This window comes from Pituophis catenifer, unplaced genomic scaffold (genome assembly GCF_029215685.1).
Source record: "Pituophis catenifer annectens isolate HBS135680 unplaced genomic scaffold, rPitCat1.0.hap2 SCAF_2, whole genome shotgun sequence".
In the NCBI taxonomy this organism is placed as follows: domain Eukaryota; kingdom Metazoa; phylum Chordata; class Lepidosauria; order Squamata; family Colubridae; genus Pituophis; species Pituophis catenifer.
The window spans coordinates 133,888,439-133,907,504 of record NW_027256882.1 but is presented as its reverse complement, the minus strand read 5'-3'; the positions used below and the strand labels follow the sequence as shown (position 1 = coordinate 133,907,504).

The 19,066-nt window shown below is 37.1% G+C and overlaps 1 protein-coding gene across 1 annotated transcript in view; it reads right to left on the bottom strand.

The window, feature by feature from the left end:
* FDXR (ferredoxin reductase) overlaps window positions 1–9,350 on the bottom strand; it is a 38,612-nt gene extending 29,262 nt beyond the window's left edge. Inside the window, exon 1 of the mRNA XM_070934639.1 lies at window positions 9,253–9,350. Coding sequence (XP_070790740.1) covers window positions 9,253–9,334 — 82 coding nt within the window. The 5' untranslated portion in view covers window positions 9,335–9,350. The remainder of the gene's footprint in view (window positions 1–9,252) is intronic.
* Window positions 9,351–19,066: the final 9,716 nt, after the last annotated feature.

The following is a 19,066-nucleotide window of genomic DNA, read 5'->3' as shown; positions in this document are numbered from 1 at the left end:
ATGACATCCATCTGAATGATCTTCTTATCATTTTGTATCATTGTATGACTTTACACTTACACTGTTGTTTACATTATCCACTGTACAGCAGATTCCTTGACAATGTGCTTGTCTATGACAGTAAATTCCTTCATAATCTCATTCCTTATGCTGTACTTTAACACTAACACTACCGTTGGTGTAAAATCTTTCATTCATTACAGGAAAAAAAAAATCCAGAGGCCAGAGATCATAGAGTTAATCAGAGATGTGAAGGCCTAGACATGACAGCCCTTTTTTCCAGTGCAACAACCTTGACATTTATTTTTGCACTACAACATGCAAAGAAATGTCCAAGTATGTTGCTAAAAAAAGAAGAAGCTTACAAATACTGCTTCTATCATTCATTCTCTGCCTCTGGATCTCAAGAAATTGATGCCACGGGAGAAAAGAGTATTTCACACATAATCTTTACTTTTTACTTTAAGTCCTTTCAGATCTTTCATTCACCTTTATGCTGGAGGGAGAAAAATGTTGAGAAAAACCTGCACTGCAAGAATATATTACTCCACGATAGACAAAGTAAACCCAAAAGTGCTTGCTGGAAGCACTAAAATGAAGATTAAGTTTAAATATTTTAGATACACAATGTAAAGGCGTTAATAAAGTCATTGGAGAAGACTCCCAATACTTCTGAAAATGGAAGGCTGAGAGAAGATAAAATGACTAGATACAGTCAGTGAACTCACAAACAAAAATTTAAAAGAACACAAAGAAGGTATTGCTGACAGACTATCCTGGAGAAATCATGCCCATTGGATCACAAAGTGTTGGAAATAACAGGATAAGTATTAGTTTCCTTCAGATAGCTTGCACAACAATTGCTATAATTCCCAGGAGAATAATTATTTCAGAAGAGAAAATATTAAATATACAGGTAGTCCTTGACTTACGATCACAATTGAGCCCAGAATTTATGTTACTCAGTGAAAAATTTGTTAAGTGAATTTTGCCCCATTTTATGAATTTCTTGCCACGTTTGTTAAGTGAATCACTGCAGTTGTTAAATTAGTAATACATTTATTAAGTGAATCTGGCTTCCTCACTGACTTTTGCTTGTTAGAACATTGCAAAAGGCAATTACATGACCCTGAGACACTGAAACCGACATCAACGTGAACCAGATGCCAAGCATCCGAATGCAAATCACATGATCACGGGGATGCTGTAACACTCATAAGTGTGAAAAATGGTCATAAGTCACTTTTTTCAGTACCATTATAACTTCAAACTATCACTAAATGAACTGTTGTAAGTCAAGGACTACCTATACTTCTTTGGCTAAATCCTGGCAGGAGTGAATCAAGTGGGGGTTATCAACCTTTATACATCTGATGTGTTCACTGCTGTATTAAGCACAGTCTTCTATTGCTAACAGGAGGCCAGGAGAGATCAGGCTAATACAGATAGTCCTCGATTTACAACAGTTCATTTAGTAATCGTTCAAAGTTACAATGGCACCGTTTTTCACACATCCCCATGGTCATGAGATCAAAATTCAGATGCTTGGCAACTAACTCATATTTTTTTTTTTTTTTTATTGAAAAAGTTTTAAAAAAACAAACATATTTTCCCCACAACCCCCCATCACCCCCCACAACCCCCCCTCCCCCTCCCCGACTTCCCAGAGCAGAACACAAGGTATTTCTATTGATCTCTAACAATAATCTAAATTGCATAACCAATCATTAAACTAACATCCCTAAAAAAAAAATTCTTAACCCCCCATATATAAAATCCCATTTCTTAAACATAATACTTCTAATGTCACTTATATAACGCTTATACAAATAAAAGAAATCATTCATAAGCTATTTGATATTTTTTGGTCTGATACTTATTTTGTATATAATCAATCCATCTTCTCCAGTCCTGTATGTACCTTTCTTGTGTGTGATCCTTCAGATATGCTGAAATTTTAGCCATTTCAGCTAAATTAGTTACTTTCAGTATCCATTCACCAATAGTAGGCAAAAAGTCCTTCTTCCAGTATTGTGCTACCAACAATCTTGCTGCTGTTATCAAGTTCAAAATCAATTTAGTCTCTGCAACTGTACAGTCCGTAGTTATACCCAATAAGAACAACTGTGGAGTAAATTTCAGTCTCTTTTTGAGAATATTCTGGATCACCCACCAAATCTTTATCCAAAATGCTTTGATTTTTCTACAAGTCCACCATATATGATAATAAGTTGCATCATCACAGTCACATCTCCAACATTTAGCTTGCACATTAGAATACATACATGATAATTTTTTAGGATCTAAATGCCATCTATAAAACATTTTATAAAAATTTTCTCTTAAATTTTGTGCTTGTGTAAACTTCACATTTCTAATCCAAATCTTTTCCCAAGTTTCCATCATTACTGGCTCTTGAAAATTTTGTGCCCATTTAATCATACAGTCTTTAACCAATTCTGTCTCAGAATCTATTTCCAATAAAGCATTATACAACCTTTTAATATGCATTTGTTTTTGATCTCTAATTTGTTTTACCAAATTCTCTTCATTTTGCACAAAGCCAGTTTTTTGATCTTCCTTCCATCTAGCTTGAAGTTGACCATACTGAAACCATGTATAAATTATACCTTCTTCTCTCAGTGTATCTAAAGATTTCAAATACATTGCCCCCCTTTCCATAATAAGAAGCTCTTTATAAGTAATCACCTCCTGTTTTTGTTCTATACTTATATTTTCTATTGCATGTCTAGGATTTGCCCATAAAGGTATCTTATAATTTAACTTATATTGATATTTTTTCCAAACCCTTAACAAAGCATTTCTTAATATATGAACCTTAAATACTTTATCCACTTTTTTGTCATATAACAAATAGGCATGCCATCCATATAACAAATCATAACCTTCTAAATTCAAAATTCTCCTCTCAGTTAAATTAAACCAATCACTGATTTGTGATAAAACCGCTGCTTCATAATATAATCTTAAATTAGGCATTTTAAGACCCCCTCTTTCACGTGTATCTTGTATAATTTTCATTTTTATTCTGGGTTTTTTCCCTGCCCAAATAAAAGTATTAACACCTTTCTGCCATTCTCTCAGATTTTCATCTTTCTTAAGCACAGGTATCATTTGGAACAGAAATAAAAATCTAGGTAAAACATTCATTTTAATTGCAGCAATTCTTCCCAATAAAGACAACTGTAATTTTTTCCAATTTTCCATATCCTTCTGTACCTTCTGCCAAAGTACCTCATAATTATTTTTGTATAATTTTGTATTTGAAGCTGCTATGTATACCCCTAGATATTTAACCTTTTTAACTATTTCAAAATCTGTTAATCTTGCTAATTTGTCTCTTTCAAATGTAGTCATATTTTTAACTATCATCTTTGTCTTATGTGAATTAACTTTAAATCCTGATACCTTCCCATATTGATTAATTATATCCAATATGTATGGAGCCGACTCTGTAGGTTGAGATAAGGTAATAACCAAATCATCTGCAAAGGCTCTTAATCTATAATCTTGTTGTCTAATTACAATACCCTTCAGTTTTTGTGAATCACGTATCTTATTCAGTAATACCTCCAAAGTCAGAATAAATAATAATGGGGACAGAGGACACCCCTGTCTTGTTCCTTTCTCAATTTTAAAAGCCTCTGTTAAACCTCCATTAACTATGATTTGTGCTGATTGCTGCTGGTATATCGCTCTAATTGATTGTGTAAAATATTCCCCAAAGCGCATTTTCTCTATTATCTTAAACAAAAATTGCCAGTTCAAACGATCAAATGCCTTCTCTGCATCCAAGAATATAAACGCTGCAGGGACTTGGTTATTTTTTTCCAAATATTCCAATAAGTTTACAATTTGTCTAACATTGTATCTCATTTGTCTACCTTTTATAAACCCTGATTGATCACTGTGAATTATTTGTTGCATAACTGGCATTAGTCTATTGGCTAATATTTTAGCAAAAATCTTATAATCAGTATTCAGAAGTGAAATTGGCCTAAAATTCTCCGGTTTAATGGAATTTCGATCCTCCTTTGGAATTAATGAAACAAAGGCTGTTTTCCAAGAGGGTGGTACTCCTCCTCCTAATTGTATCTTATTAAATAAATTTTTTAGTGGTTCTAACATTTCGGATTGTAAGTGTTTATAATAAACAGCTGTTAGTCCATCTGTTCCCGGAGCCTTACCTATTTTTAATTGTTTAATTGCTCCAACAATTTCCTCAGAAGTTATTGGCTGATTCAATCTATCTCTCTGTTCCAACGTTAATTCAGGAATCTCCATCTTTAGATATCTATCAATATCAACATCTCGAATTGCATCTTTGGCATATAGTTTTGTGTAAAACTCCAAAAAAGCCTTTTTTTTTTTTTTTTTTTAATTTGATTTATATGCCGCCCTTCTCCGGAGACTCAGGGCGGCTTACAATGTGCTCAGCAATAGCCTTCATCCTTTTGTATATTTATACAAAGTCAGCTTATTGCCCCCACAAACTGGGTCCTCATTTCACCTACCTTAGAAAGGATGGAAGGCTGAGTCAACCTTGAGCCTTGAAGAGATTCGAACCAGCAGAAATTGCAGGCAGCTGTGTTAATAACAGGGTTCATTAACCACTGTACCATCAAGGCTCTTTTTTAATTTTATTAAATTCTGTTGATAAATCTCTTTACCTCTAAATTCTATTTTATCTATAATACGTGATTTCTGTTTTTTCCTCATCGTGTAAGCCAACCATCTCCCAGGTTTATTAGCATTGCAAAATGTGTTATGTCTGGCATATTGTATGCTAGTTGCTACTTGCCCCGCCATTAACATATTAAATTGCTGTCTTAAAATATTAATCATATCTTTTGCCTTTTTATCTCCTGGATTAATTATAAGTAATTGTTCTTTCTTTTTAATTTCCTCCTCTATCTCTTTCCGTCTATTTTGTTGTTTTAATCTATGTTTATTATTCAAAAAGATTAATGTTCCTCTCATATAAGCCTTACACGCATCCCATACCATCTCCATCGATGTTCCTTTATTCATATTATTAATAAAAAATTCTTTCATTTGTTTTTTAAGCTCACACAGATTGTCTTCATATCTAAATAAATTCTCATTTAGCCTCCAAGACCTCCTTTCCCCTCTCTCCTGCTCTAATTCCACCCAAACTGGGCTATGATCAGTTAAAGTTCTTGGACATATCTTCGTACTCTTCACCCTAGAAAAAAGATCGTTTGTAATTAATATAAAGTCAATCCTCGAAAAAGATTGGTGCCTGTCTGAGAAAAAAGTAAAATCACTCTCCAATACGTTCCTTTCTCTCCAAACGTCTCTAAGCTCCATATCCTCCAAAATATCAAAAAAAGATTTAGGCAACTTAGCACGCATGGAGATCTTGGAAAGACTTTTTTTATCTTTCTGGGTATCTAATACCCCATTCCAATCACCCATTAAAAATAAGGATCTATAGTCCCATTGTAGTATTTTAGTATGTAAAAGTTTGTAAAATTTATCTTGTTGTTGATTAGGTGCATATACTCCAATTACAAGCAGCTTCCCACTCTGTGTTATTAATTCAATTGCGATATATCTACCTTGAGTATCAGCCTCAATTAAATTGGCCACTAAGCCTCTTTTAACATATATTACTAGGCCGTTTTTCTTTTCTGGTGCTGATGCCACAAAATGTGTACCTAATTTCGAATTTATCAGGTACTTTTGATCTGAAGATTTAATATGCGTTTCTTGCAAACAAATAACATCGTTCTGAAATTGCTTCAAATAATGAAATATTTTCTTTCTTTTTTGTGGAGAATTTAAACCGTTAACATTCCAAGATAGAAATTTATTTGCCATCTCTGGGCGTTCCAAGCTTCGAGAGCATCAGCTGAACCTCCTCCGCCATTTTAGACTTCGGCCTAGCTCCTCCCACAGCTTGCGTTTTTTGGGCTTGTTGAGTTGGATCTTGAGGCTGTTGCGCCATATGTTGTTTATAGGTAGCCCTTGTCAGTCGTTGATCTTTTGGCAGCTGAATCATCGTTAATGACTCCAAAGTTGGTGGTGGACCCCCAGTCAGTAATGGATCTTCTTCCAGAATAGCTCCTCCAGCTAATACTTGAGCATAGGTTTGTGGTTGCCCTCCATCTTTCTCTTGTTGAGTAATTTCCAATTGCTTTCTAACACCCCCTGGTGAGGGTGGCCTTCCAGCCTTTAAAACATTGGCATAAAAATCTTTTGCTTTTCCAACTGTGTTTAAGCGATGTCTTTGCCCAGCGTATGGCACTATTATCCCAAATGGGACATCCCATCTGTACTGAATTTGCTGGTTTCTTAGTTCGTTCACCAAAAAGCCAAACTGCTTTCTATCTCTTAACATTTTAGGAGGAAGCTCTTTCAGGACCACCAGCTCTTGTCCTTCCACTTTAATCTTATTTCTATAAGACGCTTGCAAAATATCATTTCTAACTCTCCTTGTTGTAAAATAGATCACCACATCTCTTGGTAGCTGCTTTTGTTTTGCCAGCCAGGAGTTGACCCTGTAAATTTTGTCCATTTGAATTGCCACATCTGCTGGCCTTTCTGGAATCAGCTCTGCTAAAGCATTGGAACAAACATCTTTTAAATTTTCACCACTCTTTTCTTTCAAACCTCTCAGCCTCAGGGCAAATTCCATTGACCTGTACTGTAACATAACCATCTCGTCATCCACTTTCTCTGTCTGTATCATAACCTCTCCCAGTTTAGTTGCAATCTCCAAATTAGCATCATCAATTTCCCGCACTCTCTCCTCAATCTTTAACATGTGAGTAGCCAGTCCTGAAACTGCAAAGACAATATCATCTCTTATTTCATCATGTTTTTCCTCCACCACACTTATAAGTTTCTTTAACTCCTCTGAAAATCCTTTCATCATTTCTGTCTGATTATTCAGGGCACCCATTATAAATTCTTTAAGGTCTTGTGACTGTGTATCAGCCGGAAGTTGTTGTTTTTGAGTCACTACAGGGGAACCTCCTCCCCCTTTAGAAGTTGGTGGCTTTAGTTGTTTAGCAGCCATTTTATTTAAAAAAAAGTTTTCCTTTTACAGCCAGAAAATCTTGTAAACAATCTTAGAAAGTATATTCCAAAGTTTTTCCAAAATAAACAATCCTCTCTTCAAACTATACTCAAAGCCCAGTAGTTTTCTCTTCAGGCAGAGGGCTATTAACAAACAGTTTCCTTTTAACTTTCACTTTCCCTTCCGCCCATAACAAAGGCTTCCTCCCAGCCTCCAGCTCCAGAGAGCTCCGTTTGCAACAATGTATTCACAGAGTTAAGTTCTGTTTCTCTTAAAAAGCTTGCACTCTTGCTTCCGCTCTGTCTGCCTTGTTGAAAATCATTAAAACTCACTGTTTGCCGGCAGAATTGGACGCAGACGTCTTGCTCTGAAGACAGAGGCACCAGCGATCCGGAGCGATGGGAGGGGTGAACTGGGGAGCTCTCACCCTCCGAGTCCCTGGAGTTAATCCAGTGACTATCGGGGAGCTCTACCCACCCCCTCCGGCTCTCCTCTCCTTCTTTGCCCGAAGGAGAGTTTTTTCAAACCGCCGGACAGCTGTTTAGCGCTGTCAGGGCGGTTTTTACAGATCGGGTGGCTGGCGGTCTATGGAGACCGTCCTCGACGTCTGCGGAGCCACCGGAAGTCCTCAACTAACTCATATTTTTGACAGTTGCAATATTCCGGGATCATGTTATCACCTTTTGCGACCTTCTGACAAGCAAAGTCAATGGGGAAGCCAGATTCACTTAACAACCATGAGACCAACTTAACAACTGCAGTGATTCACTTAACAACTGTGGCAAGAAAGGTCGTAAAATGGGGCAAAACACACTTAACAAATGTCTCACTCAGCAACAAAAAAGTTGGGCTCAATTGTGGTCATAATTCGAGGATTTCCTGTATGTTATTCTGCGGCAAGGATTTACACAGACTGAGTGCAGACACTGAAGAGTCCTTACTTCTTACACATTCCCCAAATATACTCCCTATAGAAATAATACAGAGTGAAGGGTCCCCCGAACTTTTGACAGAGTCTAACACAAGTATGTGATCTCTGAATATTTTTGTACAAAGGTATCCATGGCTTTGGAGATCATAACCACCGCTTTACATTGTGCCCAGAAACAAATCAATTCTCAGTGATCACACTCTTCTTATGCTCTTTATTAACTGATGTCAACCAAGATTATGTGCAAATGACTCCCATCAAAACTTTGACAGCCAAATTGATCTAAACCCAACATTAGACTTTTCCTTCTCTTATCTTAAGGGCACCTATATCTACGTTTTATTAAAATAACTAGCTGTTCATAAACTAATGTGTATATGGGCAACAGTTGTTTGCATTATACCTTTGCAGCAAACATCATGAATACTCATCAGCAGCATTACACAACTGTGACAACACTATCCTGGCCCAGGACTACAATGCCAGCATTATGAAGAAGGCATTATAATACAGAGCCTCCAAAGAGCTGGCTGCATATTTTAATTTGCAATTTAAGCACTCTGCTTAAAAAAATGACATTGCAGAAATGCGAAAGTGCAAAGACACAGCAACAGCACCATGCCAATCTCCTGGTTTACAAACTTTTAATGCTCAAATGAAAATGTATATATAAAGGCCTGCAGGGAGAAATGGCACTCTTTTTCTTTTCAAGAAAAGAAGAGCACCATACTATAAAACCTCCTTGTGCAGATATTGCAGCCTGTCTCATCAAGGGTTCATCATCATTACCTTAGGCACTGTAAGGCAAACGACCTGCACAGGGCCATCTCTCTCTCCCCTTATCACCTGAAACGCCTCCTCTTTTATCTTCTTTTCCCGATTTCAACCAACTTCCTCGACGATCTTATTCAAATAAACTGGACTATAAATGCAACCAGTCCCAGAAATGCTTTTCTAGCAGGAACGGGAGACCTGGCACAATTGATCCAGGCAGTCTTCCCAAAAACCAGACTCTTCCCCCTTTTCCTTCCACCGTAATTATCTTAATTTTATTTTATTTTTTTGCAAAGACAAGGAGATGGGACTATGGGTCCCTCGATATCTTTCTATCATTCCATAGCCCGAGCTCCTCCGCCCCTTTTGAATCTCACTGTTTTTAAGTCTCCCCGCCTCTCGCTTGCTCCTGGACTGCCAAATCTCTCTGCAATCCCCCCAGCCACATTCACAACCTGCAGAAAAACGAGAGATCGCTCACCAGCTAGAGGACCCTTGATCGGCAAGATCCCGAGCGCAGAAAGACGCCGGCCGCAGCCGAGGATCCCCCCGGTACGGCTCATCGTGAGAGCGGCGGTGACAGCGTCAAACCACAGCGCTTACCCCGCCACTTTACCCGGCCTTCATCAGAACGCAAGGGAGCCAATCACGGAAGGCAAAGTATATATCATTAACATAGATCCGCCCACCCGTCGCCGGAAAACTTCTTTTTGCCACGCCCCCGCGATCAAGTCAAATGCCTATCACGTCGATTGCTGTGAGACCTTTTTGACCAATCCGGAAATCGAGAGTCTACGAAACAAAACGCAGGATGTACTCTGTTTTTAGTAGTGGTGTTAAACTCTATCGTGTATCCTTCGCTCAACGAAACTAATATAAAGCGTAGGTTTAGTAACTTTAGGTATTTCGATTTGCATAAGATGGGTTTGCAAATGGGGCTAAACCATAACGATTTAATAAAATCATAGTTATTAGATTCTCACAATGCATTGAACTATAAACTAACCTAGCATTTATGCTGTGTATATGTGGTCAGTTATGATATACAGTATTAAACTATGGCTTTGATAGTTAACCTAGGGTCACCAGATGTCTGAACATCTGGTGGACGTGGATAACTGGAAAGGAGAACAAATGGGAGAGAGGAGGACACACTGAATGTTCAACTTTCTGGGCATCTGTGTCCAAAGTTATAGCAAAACACTGCTAGATGTGTACAGTAGTTAGGTCTACATGGATATGAAATTACTTTTAACCACTCAGAAAGTCTAGTTCAATTGCAATATTTTCCAACTTTTTTTTATTGTCAATAACAGATGCTAACAATAATATAGAATCAATGGCGATGTTCTTTCTTACATTTCAAATTTTACTATGGAAATGTATGAGGAATTATATGATTTAAAGACTACCATGATTGTAGATTTGACGGTGTGTGTGTAAATCTAGGCTGTCAAATCTGTCAATGAACAAGGAAAGAAAGAACAGATGATTTATAAGGTCTCAGTACATGAATGTTTGAATGACTACTGCTATGAAACAGCCCAATTTAAAACAAAACCAAGACATTCAAAAAGTCAGAAAGTATTTGATTTTAAGACTATGCCTCCCAGACTGAAGACATGAGGACAAAAAAGAAGACGTGTCCTTTTGCCAGACATCTAATGAGCTATGGTGAACCCAGTGATAGGGAGTAAGGGTCAACAATTGGGAATAATACAGAAGAAAAAAGTGAGCTGGAAAATTATGCAATTTTGAGTATGGTTATATTCTGTCCAATGCAACATAATACTCTGTCATGACTTTACATACAATTTGTGCATTATTTTTTTCCTTTTTTATTTTACTGTTTCTACCTTAGCTAAACATGGAAAGCATGCTCAGATAAAAAATCTATCTTAGGCTAATTTTAATGTAAATGTACTTAGAAAAAAAAATGTTTCTGAGAATCTATTTAAAAGAAAAACAGCTGTATTTTATATGACTGTACCAAGAGCTTTTTGTTTGAAAGTCCCTTGAGGATGAATAAAAAACATGGATCTGCTTTGTTTAGATCCTATCTGGATTACTGTAGTCACTTCTGAGCACTATACTGTAAGGGTTCAGAGGAACTGAAACAAATTCAGAGAACAGCCATGAGAAAGACTAGAGGACTAGGGGGAAAAAAAGGCTTGTGAAAAATGTTGAGCTGAGCAACTTTAGCCTTGAGAAGAGAAGGTTGGAGAGAGGTGACATGATAGCTCTCTTCAAATACTTGGAAAGATGTCATGGAAAAAAGGTCATAACCTAGTTCAAAGTGCCAGATGTGGAATAATGGATTTAAGTTAGAGAAAGGCAAATTTGATTAAATGTTAAATGTTATTCCTAACAATAAACACTGTTCAGAAGCAGATCCAGTTACCTAGAAAAGTGGTGAACTCACTTTCACTGGATGTGTTCAAGTGGAACTAGCCAACCATCTTCAGTTTGGATTCCTGCACTTAGTAGCAGGTTGGCTTTGACCAGACAAATGGCTTCTTTGAACTTTATGATTCTATAATTTCTGCAATTTCAGTGAATACTTCATGATTTTAATGAGATGTCTCTTGACTCCAATCTCCATATTAAACCTTGGCAACTTGAAAAATACAGAAACAGTTTACTACTTAACCAGTCGCTCCTTAGCTCATCAGGTGGAGAACCTGGTCAACCTTTTCTGTAGACAGGAGCTTAGCACTGTTAATGATGGTACTCATTGTTAATTGGTTCCAGGAAATGTGATGAGTACCAAAAACAATGAGTACCAAACAGATTTTCCCATTAGGAATAATGTAGTGAGTCACAAGGCAGTTGACACCTACAAGTTCTAGCTTGGGTGTTGAGTGCCAAACAAACGATGAATACTGGGACAAAATTTTCACAACAATATGTATTGAGTATCAAATTAGATGAGTTTCAAAACAGTTGAGTGCCGGTACTACTGTACGAAATTACATTGCACAAATTGTACAAAACTTGCCAAAAGTAAGTTGCATTAGATTCATGGAAATGTCCATTCTGATCTTATGCATATTTACCTGGGAGTTCCCTTAAGAACTGTCATTTTATTTTCAAGTTAACTAATTTAGCATTGTAGCCTCTTATGTTCTGCTTTGTACAGAATACTAAATCATAATGCACTTTATTTTTGCTTAACTTTATTTGTAAACCCGATCACTATGGATTGTTCAACAAATCATAATACAAGTAGCCCTCAACATACAATAGTTCATTTAGTGACCACTCAAAGTTACAATGGCACTGAAAAAGTGACTTATAACCATTTTTCCACACTTTCGACCTTTGCAACATCCCCATGGTCATGAGTTCAAGCTTGACAACTGGTTCGCATTTATGATGGTTGCAGTGTCTCGCCGTCATGTGATCTTCTGATAAGCAAAGTTGATGGAGAAGCCAGATTCACTTAACAACCATGTTACTAACTTAACAACTGCAGTGATTTAATATCTCTGGCAAGGAAGGTTGAAAAATGGGGCAAATCTCACTTAACAAATGTCTCACTTAGCAACAGAAATGTTGGGCTCAGTTGTCATAAGTCGAGGACTACCTGTAGTTTAAGGTCTTGGCTTAATGTTATATCAGAATTCACTTATCTGTGAATTTTGTCACTACATAAAAGGATTTCTGCTCTTTCCTTACTTCTCTCCCCCATTTCCCTCCTAGTTCTATTCTGGAAATTCTTCTAACAGTTCAGTGCACATCAGGAAGAATCATGGGGATGCTGCAACAGTCATATGTGACTTTTATCAATGCTATTGTAACTTTAATGGTTGCTAAACAAATGATTGTAAGTCAAGGACTTCCTGTAATAATGTAGTGGGCATTTCGGCGTCAAGCTCAAACCTTTATATGTTCCTTTTTGTTTCAAATTATTAAAACAAAATGTATTCTGTGTTATAGAATGGCTAGTTTATATTATGGAAAAGTAAAAAGTTGAGGTTCGATGTTAATGCTTTATTCTACAAGAGAGTCGGAAGTCAATGCTTTTTTTTTTCTTTTCTTTCTCCCCTCCTCACTTGTCTTTTCCCTTTTCCTCCCCACTGCGTCTTACTATTTGCTTTTGTATTTTGTATTTTATTCTATAATCTAATAAAATGTTTAAACCAGAAAAACCTGATCGCAGATAGTAAAGACCTAAAAAGAAATGTGTTCTGCTTGGAATCTTTTGCTAATGTTGTCGTGAACATTACCTTCAGTAATTACCTCTCCTTTATAGGTATTATATTTTTTTGAAAATACATCTCTGTTTTTAAATTAAAAATATAAAATAACACAACAACAAATCACCCTGGCAATCATCGGTTATATCAACCTTTACAAACTTGATGCCCTGGGGAGGTTATGAGGCTGCCGTTTCAATCATTCCTTTACAGCCATGTTTCAGGGAATTGTAGTTGAAGATTTCTGAGACACCTCAGTTTGGGGAAGACTCATACGTTGAAGGATGAGTATATTGTACCCGTCTCAGAACTATCCTTGTTTCCAGACTATGCCTTTTTAAAAAAGCTATTTATTGAAGACCTTGAAGCCAAAAATATCCACTTCCTAAAAGGTCCATTAGATAAGCCATCCATGAAAAAATAAAGCAAGGCTACGTAAACTATCTTTTTAAAATATATCACATAGTTGCCACGTCGTATTTCATCTGGTGGTCTTTGATCTGCAGAATCATGAATATTTATAACTTCCATAGAAATAATGGAAAATGTACCATAGTTTGTGGTGCCCTGACATTGTCAGTTTTCTGTTTAATTAAGTAGCTGGAAAAACTGAAGACTTTTATTTAAAAACGGCCTGTTTTGTGTTGTAAACCACAAATATCTTATATGATTGAACTTGGATTTAAGCTGACATTTTAAGGTGGTTTGTGCATATACTTGTTTTCATTGCTCACCGAACTGACAGTATTGATATATGTGATAGATGCAGGCTGAGTATAGTAGTTGCCAATGTCAAGAACCTAGTTATAATTACATTTCCCATCAAAATTCATAGGAATAAAAAATTGGCAGAGATTTTGCATTTTTAAAGTGGCTGTTAGGTCATTGCTTCATTATATGCATAAGTAGCAAAACAGTCTGCTTCCTAAAGCACACTCTTGACACTCTTGTTCAACAATATTGTGGCAACCCTGCAGGCTAAACACACATTGGCATCACCAAATAACTGATGATCTTGTTAGCACTAATTTTAATTACAGGTAGTCCTCAACATAAGAACGCAATTGAGCACGAAATTACCATTGTTAAGCAAGACATTTGTTAAGTGAGTTTTGCCCCATGTTATCACCTTTATTGCCACAGTTGTTAAGTGAATCATTTGGTCATTAAGCAAATCTGGCTTCCCCCAATTGACTTTGCTTGTCAGAAGCCAACTGGGAAAGTTAAAATATTGATCACATGACCCCAGGACAATGCAACATCATAAATACATGCCAGTTAGCAAGCATCACTGGCTGGGGAATTCTGGGAGTTGAAGTCCACACCTCTTAAAATCGCTAAAGTTGAGAAACATTGCTGTAGGCCAGTGTTGGCGAACCTTTTTGGCACCGAGTGCCAAAATGGGAGCGTGCATGGGGGGGGGGGGGAGTGCCAGAAACTGGAAGATCAACTCCCCGGCATGAGCGTACGGGAACGCCAGAAACTGGAAGAGCAGTTCCCTGGCGCGCATGCGCGAGCCGGGAAGCTGAGCTTCTGCTTTCTGGTGTGTGCATATGCACCAGCCAACTGGTCTTCTGCTTTCTGGCACAAATGCGCCCACGAAGACTAGCTGGCCAGTGCACATGTGTGCACCGGAAACTGGAAGCTGAGCTTCCCCGCGTGCACATGCATCCCGGGGAGTTGCTCTTCTAGTTTCCAGCACTCCCATGTGCGCAAAGACCAGCTGGCCAGCACGCATGCGCCCGCTGGAACCCAGAGGAGCAATGGGCAATGGCTGGCGTGCCCAGAGAGATGGCTCTGTGTGCCACTTCTGACACATATGCCATAGGTTCGCCATCACGGCTGCAGGTTTTTTTCTCCTTTGATTCCTTCGTGAAGGATTAGCTAACACTGATAGCTTTATTCAATACTGCATAATCTTCTTTTAAAATATGAATTGATTGCTGATATATTCTCTGGCAATAGATTGATTATGTACTAGAGAAAGAAATACTGCATCTGCCTTCATTTCCCCACTGTTCAGTTCCCTGAAGTCCTCCTTGTGTCCTCTTTATATGTGAGGGTTCATGCTCAAGATAGGGCACTGTGTCCCTGAGTATTGGCCTTGCCCCAAAAACCTTGACCTTGTGGTGTTAAACAATACGATCTTCAAGGGAGTTCTATGAATGTCCACTTGAGCAATAGTAAAATTAGTCTTTAGCAGCAGTTGCTGTTGTTCAGGCAAAAGGAAGGCCAGGCAAAAGGATTTGGCCTGTATCAAATAGGATTGTACACTCTTTGAAAAATCAGATCCAGGAATTGAGTGCATTTCTGCACTCAAGCATTTCCATAGAGGAATGTATTTATACAATTAAAGTTCCTGTCTCAGCTAGGCCTGTCCCTGAAGTTCTAGCCATTTTAGTACATAACTACAACTGCTTGGCTTTCAGTAACACACAGTTTGTGAATAAATTGTCTTTGAAAAGTGTTTGGAATGTTGAGATAAAGTTACTGATCAAAAGCATTTGATTACCTTTAATTACTCCTGTCTTGTAATAAGGTAATCAAATTTTGTCCTGTTTCAGACCAACATTCAAAGTGCCAGCTATAATCCACAAGGTCCTAGACAACGTGGAAAGAGACTATTTGAAAAAAGTGCCTTCTCCCTTATGACTCTCTCCAGATCTTTAGTTTTAATTATAAATGGCATAACAAAACTAGAGCAAGTAAATAAGTGTTTTATGCAGTGGTGGGATTCAAGTAATTTAACAACCGGTTCTCTGCCCTAATGATTTCTTCCAACAATCAGTTTGCCAAACTGCTCAGAAAGTTTTTTTTTTTTTTTAATTTGATTTATATGCCGCCCTTCTCCGGAGACTCAGGGCGGCTTACAATGCGTTAAGCAATAGTTAACAACCGGTTCTCCCGAAGTGGTGCGAACTGGCTGAATCCCACCACTGGTTTTATGTCTTTGCAATATATTGAATAAAAGTAAGAAATTGGACAGAGAAATTTTAGGACATGGAAATACTGAAAGAAGGTATTAGTAAAGTTCCTATTGTGCAAAAGGAATGTTTACTGAAAAAAAGAAAAACAAAAATGGCTGTATATAAGAGTAGTCTTCTGCCAGCTTATTACGCTGGAAATTAGAGTTGGGTTTCTCAAAAGAAAAACAATGAATGTTCGCTGAATGAATGTGAATGAAAGTAAAATAAAAAAGTAAGAGATCAGCATGAAATAAATACTTTGAGATGGCTTGATCATGAAGAGAAGGGTGGGGGCACTGTGCAACAATTATATGAAGAGTGAAAGATTGACAGGAAAGGGAAGACTGAAAGTGCCATAGGGAAATTAATGAGAATCTGAAAAAAAGATAAATTTAAAGAAAAAAAGCAATGTGTGAAGCAGCATTTAGACACAAAGATTATTTTCAAGAACCAAAAGATATGGAAAGATATATTGAAAGGTACTGATGTAAAATAGTTTTATTTATTTTCCCCTTTTATCTCATACTATTAATTTCTTTGACTAGTTTTTCCAACCCCTTTTTGTGCTCTGCATAATGTACTGCTGAAGCACTACATAGAGCACAGAATAGTGTGACAAGTACATATCTTGTCAGTGGATTTACCTATTATGCTAAACTAGCCTATATGGATTGCAAAGATACAAGCAACCACTAAATGGCAGAAAGAATTAGAGTTTTCTACATCTCTCTGCTACCATCTTGTGGCAATCTAGATTTTTGCAGCTCTGTATAGTACTAGTTAAGACTCCATATGTTTTACTATGATTTATTAAATAATGCACAGCTGGCTTCAAATAAATTCCATTTGGCTTAGCCTGACATCTGAACCCAGCCACAGATTATGCTTTATTCAATTTCAGTATTTGTTAAGGGTGAAATACTATAATTATTTAACTATGAATAAGCCCATTGGCCCTAAAGGTATTTGCTTCTAGCTAGGTTGAATAAATACACACATAGTTATGCTTTATTCTAGACAAGCTAGAGCTGGTCAAACTTACCATTTCCAAACTGAACTGTAATTATGTTAGTAGCATGTAGGAGTGGAATTAATTTTTCACACAAACAAAATCAGAGTAAAGCTGGATTGAATAATGTTCCCTCTTTTTTAATCTTTATGCTGTTAGATTGGGAAGTCTTTAGAGCCATCACAGAAATTCATGTTGATAATCATGTTGATAATTAAATTAGTAAATGTAAACCGATTGGAAATTAAATCAACTAACCCTGCTCTGCCAGCTCAGGATTATTTTCTATGTGATGTTCACTTCCAATCTGAAATGATAAAGCCTTAATTTCACTCAGTGCCCATCAAATTGAAGATGTCAATAAAAAAACCCAATTGTGTGTGCTTTTAAAGGTCAGGCGGGTTTCCAGAAATGTATCTGAATGTTTAGAGGTAGACTTTTGAGGACTTTCAATGCCTGTTGTTTCATTTGTCATGAACGAAACACATCAGTTATGATTTATTTTCATTTTCTATCCACTCAGGTATATAGCTGGATTCAGACATCACACTTAAACCAGATTTGTTAAGCATGTTTTATTCAATAAACCATAATTGTCTAGATTCACCCATGCTAAACTTACATGATTTACTTGACATACTGACTGAATTTATGTAACACCCTTAATCAGTGTTTCTCAACTTCAGGAATTTTAAGATGTATGGCATTCAAGTTCAAGAATTCCCCAACCAACAAGCTGGCTGGAGAAATTCTGGAAATTGAAGTCCATCTACTGCCCTAATCAATCAAGTAGAGTAAGGCCCTTTGAGTATTAGGGTAGTATTCTTCCAGTACACAGCAGGTTGTAGGCTAAGCTGGAAAATCAAAAAGAGTGTTCATCAAAAAGTTACTGGAAAATCACTTCCATTTTGTTGCCAATAAAGCTACCCAGATGTCTGCATGAAGCAACTAGGAGTTAAAATGTAACTAAAGGAAACTTATATTTTTCTTGTACAGTATGAGAACTGTTCGAAAGATAACTATAGCAATAGCACTACTTAGACTTATATCCCTCTCCACAGTGCTTCACAGCCATCTCTAAGCAGTTTACAGAGTCAGCCTATTGCCCCCAATAATCTGGGTCCTCATTTTACCGACCTTGGAAGGATGGAAGGCTGAGTCAACCTTGAGCCTGGTGGGATTTGAACTGCCAAATTGCAGGCAGCCGATAGTCATCAGAAGTGGCCTGCAGTACAGTAGTCTAACCACTGTGTCACCAAGATATATTCACACACTAAGCATCCATCACTGATTTGTATTTTCAGAGTAGTGAAGTGATCTCTCTTTGTTCTCCATAGCTCAGCTTCTTGATGCACAATTAGCCCTTTCGTTATTAGTGATAGTTCAGATTTTCCCAAACCAGCTTTTAGAAATTAATTATGTAAATACATAATTCAAACACATATTTGAAAAGAATGTTCTCCTGATAGACATATTTCAGCAGTGTTAGGAATATAACTCAAGTGAAACTACTAACAAGCTGGAGAAAGCTAACACTATGCAACTTCATTCCAGAAATAGTAAACAGTGATCATTGAACACTTCTCCAAAAGGGAGAAAAATGGGCCCTTAGGTAGAAACAACAGCAAAATATGTAGGTTTCCAGTGCACATTATTATCCAGGTAATTTTCATGTAAATAATAGTTATATGTTGTATCGTAAATGTGTGAACATAAACATTTTTACTTTCAGAACAGATAAGAGCTGGTTTTTACTAGCTAAAGAACATGGCCATGCCAGCTCATCAAGTCAGTTAGAGTTTATTTCAAAATATTTTTTCAAGGATATCTACTTTCTGCTTTTCTTTGCCTAATCTGCTTGCTTTTACATTGTTCCTTTTATTAAACCACACTCCCTCCACATAAGTGGATTGGGTAATAATTTATTCTCTCTTTGCATAGAAATCATCACATTTGTCAGCAGGACCTTTAATACAGTCCCTCTTTGCATCATTTGTATTAATAAAAGGTACGTTGGTAATGACAATTCTATTTCCTTCAACCGTTCAGCATCATAGTTTAAATAAGCTTTTTTTTTTTTTTTTGCTTCTTGCAGGACGAGAAATTTTAGTAAAGTCTCCT